This window comes from Anoplopoma fimbria, chromosome 13, assembly GCF_027596085.1.
Source record: "Anoplopoma fimbria isolate UVic2021 breed Golden Eagle Sablefish chromosome 13, Afim_UVic_2022, whole genome shotgun sequence".
In the NCBI taxonomy this organism is placed as follows: Eukaryota; Metazoa; Chordata; class Actinopteri; order Perciformes; family Anoplopomatidae; genus Anoplopoma; species Anoplopoma fimbria.
In genome coordinates this window covers 6005508-6025255 of record NC_072461.1, presented here as the reverse complement: position 1 = coordinate 6025255, position 19748 = coordinate 6005508, and the positions used below count along the sequence as shown (strand labels likewise).

Below are 19748 nucleotides of genomic sequence, written 5' to 3'. Positions count from 1 at the left end.
GGATTCTGGAGGAAACACACAGGGAAAGGGACGACACACTCTCCGGTTCTTTTTCTTCTTCTTCTTCTATTCTGTCATCACAGTCACAGGCAGATGTTTGTGTAACCGCGCCGCCTGTATCCACCTCAGACATCGGATTTTTGCTTCATTTCTCCTCTCCTTGATTGGCTGAGCCGGGACTAAACCCAGCCAACCTGGGCCGGGCTGTGGGGCTGCTCAGCGAGCCTTATAGCTGAAGTTGGCAACCCCGAGATGAGCGCCTGGAGACCCGGGAGCGGGGCTCTCTCTTGGCCGGGGAGAGGGTCTGGGTCGTGGCGGTGCTGGTGGTGGTGGGTTGTGGTCATCGGGGTGTCGGTGGGCTATGGGGACCCGTGGTTGTCCGCGGAGGCATGCCTGTCCTCCTGTTCTTGCAGCAGCACCAGGATCTCCTGCGTGGATCCGGAGCGGGGCATCAGTGCTTTCCCCGTCCTGCAGAGCGAGGCAGAGATGGAGAACATCACCGACATGTGAGTGTGTCTCTCATAATGATCACATGTCAGATTCACAAGTGCTCCCTTTCATATTCATCCCGCTTTTATCAATATGGCTGTATTCTACAACACATTTCCAAAATAAAGGGATGCCATCCTTTAACCATCATCTGCCAGCTGTGTCTGGAGCTGACTGACACCCAGACCCGGTCCAGAATGTTTGTTGTACTTAATCTTAATCCAAATACATGAATTTAAGTCGAATTCACAGATTTACCAGTTTGAATATACACCTAAAACATTCTAATGTATTGGACACGCACCATGTGTAACCTACATTACATAACAGACTCGTTGCCATCACATCACTAACCCTAACCCTTTCATATCGGGGGAAACAGCTCATTTAAATTAAAAAAAATAAAAAAATCATATTAGACAAAGCACTGTCTGTGTGCGGGCGCGTGCATGTGCCTACTTGTGTATGCGTGTGGCCCGAGACACGCACGCCAGACACCACTGTCCAAATATTTTCACAGACACTTCCCAAGATGGTTTATGAGTGAATTTAAATGAACCACAGAAGCGGATGAAAATCGATGTTGAAGGTGGAACAAAAGCACATTTTTCTAGTCGAGTCAACATTTGGCTTGTGTTTGAAGACTGGACCCTCCTGAACAGGGGCGCCGAAAAGGGGGGGTAAAGGAGACGGATTCTAGGGGCCCATGATGGAGGGGGGCCCAGAGAGGCCCCTAATGATGATGAAATTATAATACAGAAAAAATTCAGAGTTAGTGAGTTAGTATTCAGAGTGCTCAGTTCTTCCCCTACTGTACATGTCAACTGTCATGCTGTTCTTCTTTCACAAATATGGTAATGATAGTCAAAAATACCATTAAAATGCATAATTGTATGTAAAATAGCATCAAAAAATTTTGCCGCTGTGTTGGGGGCCCTGTAAAGATTCTTTTCATGGGGCCCAAAATCCCTAGCGGCGCCCCTGCTCCTGAATACACCATCTCAGTGTGCATTTCAAATGTAGGCTACTCTACTCCCTTTTCATAAAACGTCATATCAATAGATCAATAGTTGATATCCGAGAGCGATTAAAAGAGGAGATTCAAATATTGAATTGCTGCAGTATATATATTCCCTGGCAACGATAGACGGCCTTGTTGATAACGACTTGTCAGAGATGAACTTGGGAGAGAAGCCTTGGGCGATGTTTCAATGAGCCAGCAGTCTGATGAAAAGCATTCACCGAGTGCTTGTCTAATGCAAACAGACAAATTACTGATGACCATGCCATGTCTAATTCCAAAAAAACATAAAATAACGTGGAGATATGTCATCACGTTCTCTGTCCGTGTTAATTGGTTAAATGCATCCTTAGTTTGCTGCCCACAATTTGACAGAATACAATTTGCTTTCAATGTCATTGTGGATTCCTAAATGGGTGTACAATCTTGTATACAGCAGTTTGTGTTGATGTGCTAATATGCTCCAGTAGACCCACATGAGGAGAAGGGTGTACTAAATGATACTGATCAATATTAATAATGTTGGAAGTTTTTTTTTCCGGAGAGGTGTTGGCACTTTTACTACTAGCACAATAGAAACAACAAATAAAGTTGTTTCATAGATAATGCTGCCTTTAATGATGAGGAAAAAGACATAAAACACATAACAGAAATATATTTTGTATCACAATACTCATATACAGGCAAATATAGTTCATTTAGGGCAACTCAAAGCTTAACTCCTTCCTGGATACTAAAACATGAAGTGAAGAGTACATCAAACCTGATAAAAAAAAACAGCGATTTATATACCGTATGTGCATGCTCTTAGTATAGATTGCTGCAGGAATGAGTCCTAAAAGTCGGAAATTAGTTTTTAACTTTGCACTTCCAGTACTCTCGTTTCGAAGTCAATGGTTGGTTTGAATGGGCTTTTTGTTAGATACTTGAGATAACGTCTGTGGTAAACTAAAGCTTAAGAGATTTTAACGTTTTGTTCTTCAATATAACAAACAGCCTTTACCCCTCTCGTGAATTCCGAAGCTTTTATATGTCTTAAAAAGGCGATGGCTAGCCAGTGGCTGAATGACAAAATGTCATCAAGCCAAATACTCGGCCTTCAGTGGCATACAGTGGTATAGGTCGTACATAGACTAATGCTAGCTATTTGCTTCTGGTGATTGAGTTTTCCTGCTACATAAATCATAAAAGTGGTGTTTATTTGTAGAGATTTTCTTGTTGAACAAAACATACAAGTATCATAAAGTCGTATCCCCCCCCCAAAAAAAGAAAAGCCATCCCTGCAGCACTCTATTTGGCTTTGACATTATTATTCTGCAATCTTACTTGAACTGGAACACTGCCTGTCTGCCTTTGACTTTATAGCTGATTTACAGATACTTATCTGCTGATGTTTATACTGTAATTGGTGATTTATTGTAGATTATAAATATATTCTGTACCTGACACATTTTATTTTAGCCGTTATATTCAGGCAATTTGACTCGTATGTGAAAGTAATTTAGTCCAAGAGTGTGTTGAAGATGCTGCTTTCCAAAGAATGCATTGACATTCTGGGTCAGCTTATTTTATTATTGAAAGGCACATATCAAATGTTATCACTATTTCAGTGTTTCCAGGCTTTTTTTTTTTTTTTTTTTTTACTTTATTTGATGGTGAAGGCGGAGGGTTGACAGGAAATTATGTGAGACAGAGAGGAGAGGTGATGAGCATCAAAAGTCCCCTGCCAGCCTTGAAGCAGGGACATTGCGATTGCGTGGTGTGTGGTGTGGTACAGCGTCTTGAACCCCAAATAGGCCACAAGGACACCCCTATGAAATAGTTTCAAGGGCTAAGTGTTGTCTTTTCAGTTCTCTTGTACCAATCGTAATGCAATTGGTATTTAATTCCCTTTTTTCCCTTTTTTCTCTGAATCATCATGTTTCGGTCGTTGGTGAAGGAATTCTTTCTGGACTTAAGGAAAGCTGCAATACTCAACTGCAGCAGCAATAATCACGTTTTTATGAGCAATAAAAGACATTTCCTACAGATTAAATTGCAAAAACTTAATGAGAATATGTCGCATCTTTGTTTAAGTTGCAAATAAACAATATTTTGTATTCCCTTGGTATAAATTTAGAGACCTAAGTGAGGTAAAATAGAGCGTATCTCATCAAATAATTAGTAACAAAAACATATCTTAGACAGAAGGCCCCTCACTACCATTTAATGATCTTGGAAATCAATGCATCTCATTACATATGTTTTTTTGTTCCCATTCAGACGTTGTATGTCCATCACATGAGAAACATTATTCAATGACCTTGTGATTTAGCCAAACAATGCGTCCAACAGTAAGACTGAAGGATTTTCTGCTGTGACAGTTCCAGCACGTTCCTTCTGTAGGTGACATTGTGCTGGTTTTCTTTTTCTCTAAATGTGCTCAGACAATGTAAACCCAAAGCTGGGACGTTTGAAAAATACACGTTGTTTTGCAGAACCCGTTCTCACAGTTTTACTCATTCGCACAAGGGAGTTGCCCACAATCATCTTCTGTTTGCCCTTAAACGGGTCAAGTGCCTTCCTCCAGTGCAGCTGAGGAAAAGAGGGAGGAGAGTTGTGCCTGTTTCTCAACTATTACAAACTACCAGCTCCCCCCGTGGGCCATTTATCAGCCGCAGTTCATTTTTTAAACTTGAACTGTAATTATATGGGCTTATTATGTCCCTTTGTCTTGTCGAAACCGCTTCTGTTTATGCTTCCCTCCGTTTACAAATGAGCCTGCTGACACACACACTTGTATTCCCTGACAGTTACATCGCCAACCAGAACAGCTTCTCCTCCATCAACGACAAAGACCTGCACTACTACAAGAATCTCAGGAACGTGTAAGTTTTCTATGGCCTATTCCAACAACACAAATACTTTGGCTCAGGGCAAATATACATAGCTATTCTCAATAAACACACTTGCTAATAAATGATTACGAACAGTGTTTTTTATGTTATATATTTTGATATTCTCTGGCTTCTATCACACATCACATGTCTGTAGTGCGGTTTATCGCAGGATTTTGTAGTTACTGTGTTTTGCTATGCATCTATGTGTCTTTTATTTCTTACTCAAAACAAATAATTGTTTACCAAGCAGCACTTGGTAAACAATTGCACTTGGTAAGCAGCACTGTTGCAGTATAGCCTGTTAAGTGGATACTACCTAATTTGCCAGCAAATATTCCAATTGGTAGACATATTAGTACAAAGCATGTTATTGCAAGTGTATGCTTTTAATTGTGGTCAGACCCAGTGGGAACAAAACGAGTGCTGTGTTTGAGCAACAATCAGACAATAGTCCCACTTGTCTGAGAAATATACTTTATACACACAATTACACTCTGTCTTGATACACATATGCTAATACTCTTGATGTTTTTACAGTTAATAAATGGTTAAATGAAAACCTCTGCTAATGTCAGTTGAGATGATTTAGTTACAAAACATCTGCCAGACCAGCAGTTCATATCAGATAGTGAAGTCTGCACCTGGTTTTACAAGTCCTGAGCAAAAGATAGTATTTAGGAATATTAAAGGCACCTGACCTTTGTAGAAAGAGGCTTTCTTTTGAGACATCTGGTAAATTTACAAATGTGCAGGCGTTGGCGTTGCACTGTGGCAGAATTTTGAATGCGCCTGAACAGTGGCACACTAAAAAGATCTTAAATTGGGATATTGTGCCCTGGATTAGTGGGCTGAAATCATTGTTTTGTATGATTCATTCATTTTGTATTTCTTAAAACAGATGACAGTGTTGTATTCATGATGCTTGGATTGTTCCTGAAAGATGTTCTGTTGATGTTTGGTACAAATCTAAATTTAGTATTACAGTTACATTCGGGTAGCTAAAGAAACCAGCAGGGTTACTGGTGTCTCTGGAGAGAAAACACTTTGTTTGTTATGTTAAATAAGTTCATGTGTGACAAATAATAAATAAATCACAAATATAACCAGAGGATGTAGATTATCCTTAGATGGATAGCTTTTGATGGCATCATTAGTTTCAGTAGTTAGAAAAAAGCTATTTTTGTCTCTTTCACAGTTATAACTACACACCATTGACCATAACTTATTTCACGATGTTAATGTCTGCCAATGTCAGTATTCAGATGCTACATTTACAATTAGCGATAAGGCAATAATTAGAGCAGAATTTGGGTTGCCAGGTGCTGATTTTTCTGTGTATTCTACACTATAACCTGTTAGAAACTCCACTGATCTGAGTTGATCGGGAACCTGAAAGAATGTTTTTGATGTTGCGTTTTTTGTTAATTATTGTTTTATTCATGATGGCGATGACAATGACGCTGTTGTATTTGTTTTTTGTGTCAGAACGGTGACCAACAGCAGGCTAACATACGTATCGAAGCTCGCCTTTCAAAACAACATCAAGATACAGTACCTGTGAGTTCATGCTATCTATTCCTTGCTTTCTATTGACTTGACAGCCACAGTGCAAATTTATTCATCACCTTTGGTGGGTGAGTTTTTTTTTAAAATATCTCATCTTTTAAAATGTACAGCTATGTTTCAGTTTCATTAATTTATTCATTGTTGAAATTTATGAACAGGAAATGTACATCATAAGGTCGAGAAAACGTATTTGTGATATTATTAAAAGAAAGTTAATGAGACAGGCTCTGGTTCATACTGAACATGATTTATAAATGATCAACATTATGAAAGTTTAAAACTTATTATATTGATCAAATGCACCAATTAGGTTTAATGATAAACATAATTCAGGATCATTGGTGCATGTAAAATGTGTTGTTAGTTTCTGTAACACCAATCTAATATTTTGATGTGGTTTTACAAAAGCAATCTCCTTCCCTGATGTTCGACTTAATTTCCAGGAATCTGAAAGATAACAACCTGTCATCGCTGTCCTGGCGGATATTCAGACACCTCAACATGTCTTATCTGTGAGTTCAGCTCAGCCTTCTCTATCAGTCTGTCTATCTCTGTGTCAGTCTGTCTGTCTGTCTGTTGATCTGTTCCTGGCTCTCTCTCTGTGGTTTACCTGCCATTTATCATCACAGTATGTAGATAAACATATTCCTATAGGATCTGTGGTGTCACCTATTTAAATCTGATGTGATTCTGCTGCCTGCAATCTTGAGATTTCCTGGAGCCAGAAAATTATTATTATCATTATCTAGATTTATATAGCAACAGGGTGGATACAGAGATTAGCAATTAACCCCCAAGGGTTGGTAAATGTGTGATTGGCAATGACAATATCAATAAAGGAAAACTTGCTACCCCAATACCCTTTACCCAGTCTCCCATTATATATTAGTATTATTTGTAATAAAGCAGTAATTTTCACATTGCATCGAGAGATATTGAGAAAGTAAAATGGATGGGAAAGTATACACTTTGCATTTCTAGAGAGAGAATTTGGCCATTTTAAAGGTTCAAATAGTTCAATAGATTATTTTTCATTCATAGAACATTCATTGGACATTGAAATAACAGCATCTTGAAGGAATAATTGGACATTTTACACTTATTGACTTTAGTCGGATGAGAAGATTGATACCATATCTGTCTGTGAAATATGAAGCCAGGAGTTATTTAGATTAGCTTAGCTTAGCATAAAGACTTGAAACAGGGGAAAACAGCTAGCCTGGCTCTCTCCATGGGTCACAAAACTAAACAGCACCATCTTGTCTAATCTCTACAATAAACAGAAGAGTCAAATTACATTTACACAAATAATATTGAATATGTTAATAAGGGAGCTTAAGACGTGCTGGTTGGTTGATTCTGTTTTTTTTGTTCGTGGTTCTTTTAACAGAGCCATACTATCTGTTTCCCCTTTTTTACAGTATTAACACAAAGCTAAGCTAATTTGCTGTTGTTGGAAGCATCGTATTTAACAAACAGACATGAGTTGTATCTGTTTATTGCAGGAAATAAGCACATTTCCCAAAATGTTGAACTATTCCTTTAAGCCACTTGGACAGTAGCACAATTCAATTGAGCTATTGCTTTGTAATGTCAAATGTACTACTCACTGTTCTCGACGTGTCTTGACCTTGTGTGTGTGTGTGTGTGTGTGTGTGTGTGTGTGTGTGTGTGTGTGTGTGTGTGTGTGTGTGTGTAGGATCCTGACAGGGAACCCTCTGCACTGCTCCTGTGAGAACATGTGGATCAAGCTGTGGTTAGGAGAGGAAGCAGACACTCAGGAGCTGCGCTGCATTGAGGATGGAGGAGGACGCAAGCTGCTGTCCAGACTGACACTACCTAACTGTGGTGAGGACACACAAAAACACACAAAACACACACACACACACACACACACACACACACACACACACACACACACACACACACACACACACACACACACACACACACACACACACACAAGCTGGAAAATACATTCACAAGCTGTAGCAGAATGCAAAGTGTTGAAGTACCTGGAGGAAAACACTTACCCTAATGGTTTCCTCTAGAAGGATTTTCACAAATCTTTATTTCTGATTATGTGTTCTCTCATATGTTTTGCATGTGTCTGACACATCTGTTTTTATGTATGTGTTTGCATAAATGTGTGTGTGGTTAAATGTGGGTCATATACTCTATAAAACTTGTTATTGCAAGTGTGCTAAGTGTTTGGTTGGTATTCACAGGAGGTGTGTGGGGAATGAACAACTGGAGAAAGTTTGTTGTTACTGTAAAAGCTATGAGGATAACTGTGCAAAGAATAAAATACATGCATTAACTATAGCCACTGCAGTAATCAGCACCAGCTGGTACATGTGAACTTTCACAAGCTTCAGCGAGGATGCTGCACATACTGTGTTTCACTTACGCAGGACTCTGCTTAACATGTATATTGTAATTTTTCTTGACACCGTGCAGTGCAAAAGGCTACAATGTCTTACACATGAACAAGCAAACAAATGTCCAAATGAAAGCTTGCATGCGCACACACTCTTAGAGCCCTGCTTTCATAGAGGGCTTAAAAATGTAGTAGGGTTTCTACAGGCTGTCATTAAAAGAGCTGAGAGTAAACAGGCTGACGTTATCTCTGTGCTGTAGGGAATTTTCTCATATGATGCATCGATTAGCCGACAGTTGGAGAAGAGTGATATATGTGACCTACAGAGTAGTGTTTGTGTGCACTGAGTGAGAGGTTATGTCATCTTATAAATTAGTTACAGTCATACCAGACATTTGCTCGTAGGTGTAGAAAGGTCACTGTGCAGGACTTATAGAAGCAGGAAGATGTTTTATCGAGAGGGAGTGTTTGTGTGAATCAACACACAGATGACATCAGCGAGTTCTGAAGATGCTGAGTGGAGAAAATTTGCTGCATGTATGACCATAAAATGAAATGTTGTAAAGACCATCTGCTCTATGTCCTATGGCACCAGTGACCTGCTGTCTAGATTTAATTCCCTTTTTTCTCTGAATCATCATGTTTCGGTCGTTAGTGAAGGAATTCTTTCTGGACGTAAGGAAAGCTGCAATACTCAACTGCAGCAGCGATAATCACGTATTTATGAGCAATAAAAGACATTTCCTACAGATTAAATTGCAAAAACTTAATGAGAATATGTCACATCTTTGTTTAAGTTGCAAATAAACAATATTTTGTATTCCCTTGAGGAATTATCTGTTTACAAACCACAATTCTATTTCCAGTAGCAGTGCATTCAGTTATCTACAATGTCAAGTTAACCAGCACGCTTTCTGTCGAGACAGACTTCAACAGACCACAAGCCTTTTATGTACTTGCTTATGGGAGTGTTTAACAAGCTTGAATGTCAGCAGTCAGCTTATGCTTTATTCTTCCTCTCTTAGTTTGTATAAATCTCTCTATTTTGGACTCTCCTCTTCATGACCAGAGCCAGATTACAACTTGACCTTTCTGACTGTCCAAAACAAAGGTTTTTATAAGCACAACTGGCTAAAAGTGACATTTGGTAATAATTTAGAGTTTGAGCTTAACTCAAGCAAGTCAATGAAACACAGATAGTTCAAACCTTCGGGGCAATAAGTTCAATCAGTTCCAGTTTGTACATAACATACATAAAGATTTAAATTTATAAAACACACAATAACAGCAGTCAGAAAATCTTTATAGGCCTCAGTTGGACAAATCAAATGTCCTCTCTAATAAGCCAGAACATGAATCTGAAAGTATTTTTGTCGTCTGGTCCAAAATAGCTCAGAACAATCTGGACACAAACAATAAGTTAGCATGCAGGAAGCTAACCATGTCATTGATAACTGCTATTGATCCGTCCCCTCTGCCTCCCTTCCATTAGCGGGGGTTATTTTTGGCATTAGCACAGTAACAGCAGGGCCCCTGGAGAGGTGGGCAGGGGACCCCCTGGCAGTGTGACATATGAGTAGGAAGATGACCTGGTGGTGCAGGGATGCCAAATGATGCCCCAGGGCTAACAGTGATACACAAAAAGTCCAAACTGCTGGCCTTTTGCTCTCCATGTCAGTTTTTCTCGCTATCTGCTGCCTCCCCCTCTCTCAGGCTGTCTTTCCTCCTCTTTATTACTCATTTTCCATCTCTCTGTCTGCTCGCATGTATGACTGTCTGTCCCTGTCTGGCTGAACATTTCGGAGTGACATATGAGGAAGGCACAAAGCAAAGGAAGTGCCCAACGATGCCCCCGGGCTGACACTGATCTCTCAGGCCACCCGCATATGTTTCGGTGCCTGCTTCTCTCTGTGGACTGTTCTCTGCTGGAGCTCCACTTGGAAACGCTGGCAAAAACAGACTGTTCCTACTGCAGACACATACAAAACTTCACAAAAAAAACGATGCTCCGATACTTACTGCAGTCCCATGCTACAGTAGGTGGACTGTGCCCCTCAGCATAAAATGTTGGGGTCCAAACAGCTGCAGGTTTTAAAAACACTCCCACTCAGTTCTTTGTTAATACAACAATTAAAACAATAAAAAAAACAACTATAAACTCCCAACTCTTGTTTGATTCCCTTTAACAACTCTATATTAAGTTGTAAGATCACTTCAGGGTCATGCTTGTTAATGTCAAGACATTTAAGCTTTAACCACCATCGTACTCATTACACCGTAAATTTATGGGGCTTAATCAGATTTTTTGTTAAATGATTCAAATATATAAAAGCTTTCATTGAAACCAGCTGTCCACAACAAAGGTGTCGTGGAAATGACAGCAGATGGATTACCAAACCTCTGCTGGTCACATCACAGCACTGGTGTCCTCTGTCTTTATCCGTCTACCTCCCCCTCTGTCTTTCTGTCCATTTGTTTGGCTTAAAGACTGTCTATCAGGTTTCATTTACCTTTTCCCATCCATTTTCCACTGTTCAAGTTATTTCCTCTGCTCTCATCCTTCCTTTTCTTCCTTCTGTCTCCTTTGCTTATGCCTGGCTATACTGTACAGTGTAACTATATACTTGCATATCTATCTATGTGTCAAACTTTCTGTATCTCTCTGCTCCTTCCTTTTGTGTAATGTGCTCTTACAGTTGCATATGTTAAACACAAATGCATGCCACAGACTGGAGCTGTAATCTGGCAGTAAAGTCTGACCAAAAAGGCCAGATGGCTCCTGTGTCTGTGGGCAGCAGATGCTATTCACATGTGTGAATTTCCTATAGGGAGTACACTCTCACTTTTTTGTTCGATAACAAGGAATTTAACAACAAGACACAAAAGCTGCATAACTTTAACTTTAAATCAACACAGAACTTAAACAGCAGAAATAAAATCCGCACAGGGCAAATTGACGGAAACAGATCAGGATGTTATTCATGCCTAGCAGTCCTGATGTTTCAGGTTTTTTTTAAAAGGTAATGGACACGATGTTTAGTTGGCCTTTCTGCAGTCCTTTTTAGGCAATGCTGCTGTCATTTAGCAGTGAGATTTTGCAAAGAAAAGGATTTAGGAGAGTGTAAAACGGACAACAGCTTCAAAAACAAAGAGCATAGCTGGTCAAAACCATACAGTTAATCATCACTAAGGTAAAGGGAAGAAAGCAGTTGCTAAGAATTTGAAATGGGGAAGAAAAGTTCTAGTGTAAAGATGGAATATTGTGACGTTACATTTTTTTAATTGAACAGTGGTCCTTCATATGACGAGAATGATGCATAGCTGAACCAGCTCAGGATCATGAGGAATTATGTCCATGTAAGACGGTTATGCGCCTCAAGATTTACGCTCAATGCAAATGCAGGAAGCAGTGTGTCCTTTAGAGGTGGAGCGAAAGGGTGTGGAGGTCGCAATGATGGATGGGTGTTTCTGCCCTTAATGCAGGAGACGAAAGTTTCAGCTTTAATTGACCATTAATGACGTTTCCTTTACTTTAACCATGTTTTTTAGAAACCTAAACATCATCATATGTTTAACCCTAATATATTTGCCTTAAATACAATATCTCCCCGACCCCAACTAATAGTTGCCACGTTGTGCTACAATTGTAGAAAGTGAGAATTAAAAAAATGATGAAACTCGACATGAAAAGACAGATACAGACAGATACAGCTAGGCAGGTGTTGACAGATTTGAGGACAGTTTATGGTAACAGTTTTTGGGTTTCAAAGCTGCTCAGCCAGTTCTGCCTCCCATTCTCCTTCCTATTTCTCTGCAGTCTTTGAACAGAAATTACTCTGTGAATGCCTCTCATAATACAGAGGCTCATTTAGAAACTCAGCATTTTACTGATTTTTTCCTTTTGACAGGAAAAAAAAACGTTTGCAAAATGGACACTGAAATTCAACGCGTGTCTTAACCTTTTACTGTCTAAACTAATTATAAATGGAATTAATAATTTTTTTCAATTATTATTACTGGCCATTATAAAGGCCCCAGTTGCAACAGTTCAGCGGTGTGACCCAGGTGAAAGATGAAAGATCTCCCTCTCTCTCCTGCTTTTCATCAGAAATCCACACATCAACACTTCTCTAAACACCAATGTGGATGCACCTATTGTGTCCCATAACAGGAGCTGACAACAATGACACCTCCAACAATGAGGCTGAAGTAGGCTGTGGTGTATTGTGCAGAAGGTTCAACCCAGAGCGGATGTTTTGCTTTTAAATATGGTCTGTGAGCAGCTATTCAGCTCCACATCACCAGGGCATGTCGCCGATGCTGCGCTTGTAATTCACAGCCCATTCATAGCACATCCTCCTGGTGAATGAAGGTACTCTGAATTCAAGGAGTGCCAAGGACTGGCATATATCCAGCGCTAAAACAAGTCAAGTCATAGACTATTGAAAAAAAACTTCCCAATCGATACGCCCCCATCTTACCATGAAGTACAGAGCCACATGAATCTATAAATTCAAATCTAGAGTGATATTGCAATCAAAGTTGTTACTGCAAGAGTTTACTTTAAGTAAAAATTGGTGGCAGAGTAAAGAAAAAACCTGAATTAGTGAGTTGAGAAACAATTTATGCAGATGCTTCCATACTGGCCATGAGGATTCACCATCCAGTAGAGTGCAGAGACTTGGATAATCCAAAGTACGCTGACGAGCACTGGAACTGTTGAAGCTGGTGGAGGCCCAGTGCTTTACAAGAAAACTGCATTTTGGATTTTCCTTTGTCATCTTTCTGTACTCTATTTCTCCTGGTAATGCAGGTGTATATTAACTGAGCAAATAGAGAAAAAAAAACTGAAAATATGTTGACATCTGAGATCAGAAGCTGTTATGATTTCAACCATTGTCCATGTTGGCTGAAAGTCCCAGTGAAACAGAAGTTTGAGCGGATTTAGCTTCTGTACGGTGAGCATTTCAGAGTGAAACTGAATATTTGAGCGATGTACAGTGACAGCTGGGATTTAAATCATATGGACCTCAAGAAAATGGGCGGCTTAGAATGTAGAGCCATATGGAGCTGAAGAGGACTGTGACTCCAATGTTGCTAAAAGTTGGTGATTGATTGATGGATGGAAGTCATGTTACTATTGGTTGATACAAAGAAATTTAAAAGGGATAAAAGAGGCATTTTTTATTTAATCTCGACTTTAATCACAAAAATTATTTCTTAACATTGAAAATCGTAGTCTGGCAAAACTATTCAAAGCCAAGTTCTAGCATTTTTCTGAGGTTTTATTTTGTAGACATCTGAACACTAGTATGTGGGCCTTGAGTTGGAATTGTTTTGTAAAAAAACTAAATGAAAAACATTTTTGTGCATGGCCTCCTCTCATTTGTCATGGATGTTTTGTATTAGTTGGCTCACCCTCTGCAGACACTTGACTGTCAGTATTTTCCATATGTTTACAACTGTCTGAAGGTGGGTTGTAGCACGTGCCAAACGCTGAAGCACATAATACAGAGATCTTTCCACGGAATGACTCATGTGTTGTCACTGACACAGGCTGGTCTGCCATGCTAATTACGGTAAATTCCTCTTCAATCCCACTTGTTGATTGTGAACACATCCGTGCCGCTGAAGGATTACAATCACACAGGATGTCATGGCTGGTTTGACTACCAAATAGTTTTACATGTAAATCATTTTCTTAATACTGACAGGTCATGATAACTGCACTCACATCAAAACAGACGTTTCAATGTGATGTAGGCGCTGCAGGGTGTAGCTTTGTGTGTGTGTGTGTGTGTGTGCGTGTGTGTGTGTGTGTGTGTGTGTGTGTGTGTGTGTGTGTGTGTGACCTGCAGATGGCTGTCGAGTCAGTAGAAAGCTGATTTATTGAGAGCCTGTTCAGATATGTGGTCCTGATATGGCAGCTGGCCTGCCACCACTGAAATCACTGGTTTTTAGTGGCGTCTCACAGTGATTGAGTGGGTTGCCGTAGTGATAAGTGGGTTGCCCTGGTGATAAGCAGTCTGCTGACGGACAGAAGAGGTGGAAGAGGAGGGGGGGGGAGAAGTGGAGAGTAGAGGGTTCGATAAGGAATCTGTCCAGTTTATCAGCAGGAGCTGTCGACACCCATTTCTTCCCCTCTCTTTTTGTTCTCCTTTTTCTCTATCGCCTCTCCTTTTGCTTCTCATCTTTTATCCTGCTCTGTTCTTCTCCTCTCTTTATTTTTTGCCGTTTTTTCTTCCTCTCTTCTTTTGGTTATAGTCTTGTCTCCTCACCTTTTCTACTCTTTGTTTTTCTCACTTCTATTCTTTTTGTCTAATTTTCTCTTTTCTTCTCCTTTTCTCTTGGTTCTCCTCCGGTATCCTCATCTTCTCTTTGTTGTCGTCTCTCCGACCCTTTTGTCTTCTATCTTTCTTTAATTCCCTTGTCTGCCATCTTGTATTCTATTTTATTCTCTTCTTTTTGTTCTTGTTTTCTCATCTATTCTGCTCTTGGTTCTTGTCTTGTTTTCACGTCTTTTCTGTTTTTACTCATTGTTCTTGTCTCTTCTCTTCTTTTTGCTCATTGTCTCGTCTTCTCCTCTTCTCTTGGATCTCGTCTTCAAACTTTTTTTTGTCCCCTTCTCATCTCTTTTTATCAGGGATACTGTTGGACATGGGATGAGGGTGGCAAGACTCTGATTGAGTCTGATTGGTCATACCCAGGTCACCTCCTGGTCAGCACCAGCGTCTTTGCTTTTGACTGAAGCTTCAGACTGTGTCCAATCAATTTAGTACTTGGGCTGCTGAAAACATGCACTAGTAATCAGTGTAACCATCACCGTGTTTGAACTCTGTCTCTTTGTCTGACTGTTTGATTGGGGTGAGTGTGCTTTAATGAAAGCAAGAGAGAGAGGGAAAGAAGCAGATTGAATTCGGGGTCTGTGGGTAGTGGGTGTGTGTTTGCCTGTTCTTCCACTCTTATTGTCGAGGTTGTTACGTGCCTTGTGTTTCAACTGAAAAGACAAGAGTTGGCCATGAATCCTAAGTTTGCTTCCTCCTCTTTCTCTCCTCCTCGGCACCCTCCTCTTCTGCCTTTCCTCCCTCCCACCCCCCCTGGTTGTATGTAGAGGTTCCCATGGCAACGTTGAACCCACCCAAAGTGACACGAATGGAGGGGGAGCATGTGGATCTGTCCTGTACGACCTCCGGGGTGCCCTCCCCTGAGCTGATATGGAACATGGCGCTGGTCTCCAACTATGAGGTCAGGTCACACACACTGAAACACAAACTCAGACATGTTTGGATTACGCATGTCATATCACATTACTTGCCTTCCATATTAAAGCTTTGAGAAATGAAACAATTAGTAAGTTCATTGGTAGACAGAAAAATAGTATTAATTATTCATATTAATTGTTTCAGTCATTTATCAAACACAAATGTTAAAGGGTTGCTGGTTCACGTCTCTCAGATGTGCGGATTTCGTGCATTTCTTTGTCATGTATGATAGTAAAGAGAACATCTTTGGGGTTTTATACTGTTGACAAAACATGCCAACTGAAGAAGTCACCCTGGGCTCAGTAAAATTATACCTTTCCTATTTATTTCAGATGTAAATAAAACTAAAAAGAAAATCCATGAGGAAAATAAAGACATTTTGCAGTCCTAAATGCCTCACTGATCCTTGATCCCATAGACATTTGGTACCTTAGCTCAGCTATGCCGTCAGTACACAAGCAAACTCACATGCAGACTTTGGATTTTGTAATGAAAATAGTAAAAAGAGAGTGGGATGAGCTACCGGAGTGTGCAATTACTGATATGGAAGCGACTTTTGGTCCATCAAGAGTTTGACGAATAGTAGGAAAAAATGCAATTCTGAATATTCTGAAAAATATAGTATTCCTATAATCAAAAGTTATGTGACTATGAGTTAAACAAACTTGTATGTGTTGAGAAAATAGCCAAATCTTCATGCTGATATATGGATGCGTTTACCCTCTCAGATCGAGACATCAGGCCAGATCTCGTGGCTAAGACTGTCCAACTTGTCATCACTGGACCACAACAGTAAGATCAGCTGCACAGCTGAGAACATCGTTGGAGAGAAAGAGTCCTCGCTGCTGCTGGATATACTTTGTATGTTTGCCCTCTGGCAACCAGTCCTAATTCAATGTAGATTATTGTGGGTCAAAATGTTCATCAGTGCAGTCTTTAAACAGTAGAATTAAACGCTAGAGAAGACAACTGGTTTTTTTGCATGCTTCACTATTTTACCTCTAAATTGCTCCTTGTTCCTATCTAATTTTCAGTCTTAACTGTTTGTATCTCACACTGTTGCTCTAAAAGTCTGTATTCTCTCTGTTACACTCAGTCCCTCCCAAAATCACTAAACTGAGTGATGCAATCCCTGACCATCACTGGTGCATCCCCTTCAGCGTGTCAGGTAAGACAGACATCGTCATCATGTCCTTAGGCATTAAATAAATCAAAATCTTAAATTGTGTCACAGTAAACAGGAATCACAGTAATTACTAGAAAAGCACAGAAAAAGAGACTCATAATAAAATAATCTGAACAATGAGAATCACAGAGTCTCTTGTATTGTCTTCATTACCTTTTTCAGGAAACCCAGAGCCTAAGCTACAGTGGTTTCTGGACGATAAAGCGGTGACAGAGGGGGACTTCATCATGACCATGATTCATGACGTCACAGAGAGGGAGTGGCACGGCTGCCTGCAGCTGGACAGCCCCACCCACCTCAACAATGGGCGCTACAAGCTCTCGGCCAAAAACAAATTCGGTTCAGACAAAAAGGAGGTGGATGCTCACTTTATGCGCAAGCCCTGGGATGGTGAGGAGCTCAATGTTGTTTTTAGAAAATCAAGCTTTTACTTTCTACAAAACGTACAGAGCTTAAAACATTATTCAACAATTGTCATCATTAGCATATTCAGTCTTGAGATATGGCAAAACATGTGCTTTGTGAGTACACACTGACATTTGATATCCAAAATGTAATCAGTTCAAGCTTGTGTGCAAGCGGATATTTGTAGAAATTCCCTTCAGGCGTTTTCTTAGATATTCCGCTTTCAAGAATGGACCGGATGGACGGACAATCTGAAAACATTCTGCCTCCAGCCACAGCTGTAGCCAGAGCTGCAATCACTTTACAGTTTCAGTTATTGTTCCAGGTTGTGCCATTCTCAATCTTTCTCTCTTTTTGTTCCTCATTCTTTATGCCTAGATTGTAAATTGAGTAAATTCAGCAAATAGGGAGTGTTTTGACCATTGTCTGAAGAAGCTTCTTCCTTTACACTTTCAAAGCACGATCCTCTAACTGAGGCCGTCCCACAGCTTGATTATAATACAAATTTTGGGCAAAAAAGGGATGCCATACTCGCAGTTTTTTATATGCAATTATGGGAAGTCACCAGATTTAATGTAGGAGCTGTCATAATTATCATTAATTGATGGAACACAGAACGTGGCAGATTTTAGCATATTAAACATGAGTACGCAGATGATAATAATAATAAATAGACATGTGACGTGCAAGATATTCATTGGCATGAAATGGTTTTCCGAAGATGCAGATAGGTGGTTGAATGAAGGATAACAGAATTGAAGCTGAGTTTCCGAGCAATAAAGCGGTGAAAACTTTTCTACCCCCCTGGGTCTATCGGGCAAATGGCTAACATGTCAGATATACGTATATATAACTTTAATCAAGAGTGTGAATACTGTCCAAGGGATATTTGATCTAAATTAATTTTCAAACGTAACCTGTTTTTTGTTGTCTGTATGTGCAGGACCGGAGAAGGATCCTTACTATTATGGTGAGTGAAATAAATATTCTTCGCTACAAATGTAAAAGTGTCAAATCCAACACATCCAGTTAAGATTCATTGTGTCTTCATAGTGTCACTGTTCTCAGATCAATATTTTTTTCTGTTTAACATCTCGTTATTTTTCATCCTCATAAATTAACACAAATTACATTTTAGAAATCTTTCTCTTTCTCTTTTTTCTTTCAAGTTGCTGAGGGTGCGTTACATACCTACACATCCTTGCAGCTAGGGATTAGGGTTGTTGTTTGTCTTTTTCCCACACTGTGTCCCCAATGTTACATATATTTTTTTTCTGATGTTGTGCATGTAAAATATATGTTGTTTGTTGGTTTGTGTATCGTGTTTGAGTGATGAATATGTTTTTTAAAACAAGCTCAGAGAACAGGCATGACTGACAACATTATTTGTGGAATGCATGTCAAATAATTTACACTTCAAGGATATTGATTTGTTTGGGACCTAATTTGTCTCCATTGTCTCTTTTCTCTCCTGCTGCTTCTCCAACACCACCGCCCTCCTGCAGATGTAACCACAGGTACTGCCATGCCTTTTATTTGCTCACTCCCGATCACAAACATCGCTAAGCCCTGCCCACCGAAGTTAACGTTAATACGCCTATCGAGCTTTCCGTTCTGGCATAGCACATATGCAGTTAACAATGATAATGGTGGCAGATTTACCTTGATTTCATACGGAGGTTGACAAAAGCAGGCTTCTCATTTCTAGCCGTTGAATATCGATTTTGTTGGATGAAATGACAATTTATGTGCTTTAACTCATCCAATGTTAGCCCCTTAAGTTGGTTGAAAACACTGTCTCTAGCTGATTTTTTAATGTTTTCAGCTGACTAAAATGAGAACACTGTAAAAGGCTCTTAAATATACACTTGGCTAAACACATTGTGTTAAACACCTGAGACTAAAGCTGTGCGTCACAGGCAACATGTAAATAAAGGAACAGCAATGTTCTTGAATTGCAGTGTAGAGCTAGTTAGTAATATGTATAAGGATAACCCTGACATACAATACTTTAGATTAATGCTTAATTATTCGTATGCTTAAACATTATGTCCGACTTTTAACATTACAAGGGAAGAGCCTTTAGAGGACGAGGGCCAACCAAAGTTTTTGCCAAACGTACCTCAGATAATAAGGCTGAGGTTGCGGGAGCTAGAAGAGAGGGACAGAGCTGCTAACATAAGCCTTCCCTCTTATATTATAGGAATCAGTAATGGCTCTCACACATGGCTCTGTCAATTAACAAAGTGCTAAATACTAACCACCTTGAACTAAATTCACCCGCTGAACAAGCTGTTCAATGTGATCAGAAGCAAATTGCCAACAATTCATATTTACTCAAGAAAGTTGACTATTATACTGTCCTTCACCCCGGCTGCAAATCAATTCTCCTCTCTCTCTCTCTCTCTCTCTCTCTCTCTCTCTCTCTCTCTCTCTCTCTCTCTCCATCAACAGAGGGCCCCCCTGTGGACCCCCCTGAAGACAGAGTTGCTGTAAGTCACGTATTACTGTTGTACTCTATTTTTCTATTTCTTTACTGATTGCCTCAGTCCGCTTTTGA

At 39.9% G+C, this 19748-nt stretch overlaps 1 protein-coding gene across 1 annotated transcript in view; it reads left to right on the top strand.

Annotated features, from left to right (window-relative positions):
* The first annotated feature begins 252 nt into the window (after positions 1 to 252).
* Positions 253 to 19748, top strand: part of ntrk2a (neurotrophic tyrosine kinase, receptor, type 2a) — a 79375-nt gene continuing 59879 nt past the window's right edge. Inside the window, exons 1-12 of the mRNA XM_054610523.1 lie at positions 253 to 506; positions 4303 to 4377; positions 5875 to 5946; positions 6399 to 6467; positions 7655 to 7803; positions 15447 to 15580; positions 16326 to 16458; positions 16694 to 16765; positions 16946 to 17187; positions 18140 to 18158; positions 18694 to 18705; positions 19643 to 19680. Of these exons, the coding sequence (XP_054466498.1) occupies positions 253 to 506; positions 4303 to 4377; positions 5875 to 5946; positions 6399 to 6467; positions 7655 to 7803; positions 15447 to 15580; positions 16326 to 16458; positions 16694 to 16765; positions 16946 to 17187; positions 18140 to 18158; positions 18694 to 18705; positions 19643 to 19680 (1269 nt within the window). The remainder of the gene's footprint in view (positions 507 to 4302; positions 4378 to 5874; positions 5947 to 6398; positions 6468 to 7654; positions 7804 to 15446; positions 15581 to 16325; positions 16459 to 16693; positions 16766 to 16945; positions 17188 to 18139; positions 18159 to 18693; positions 18706 to 19642; positions 19681 to 19748) is intronic.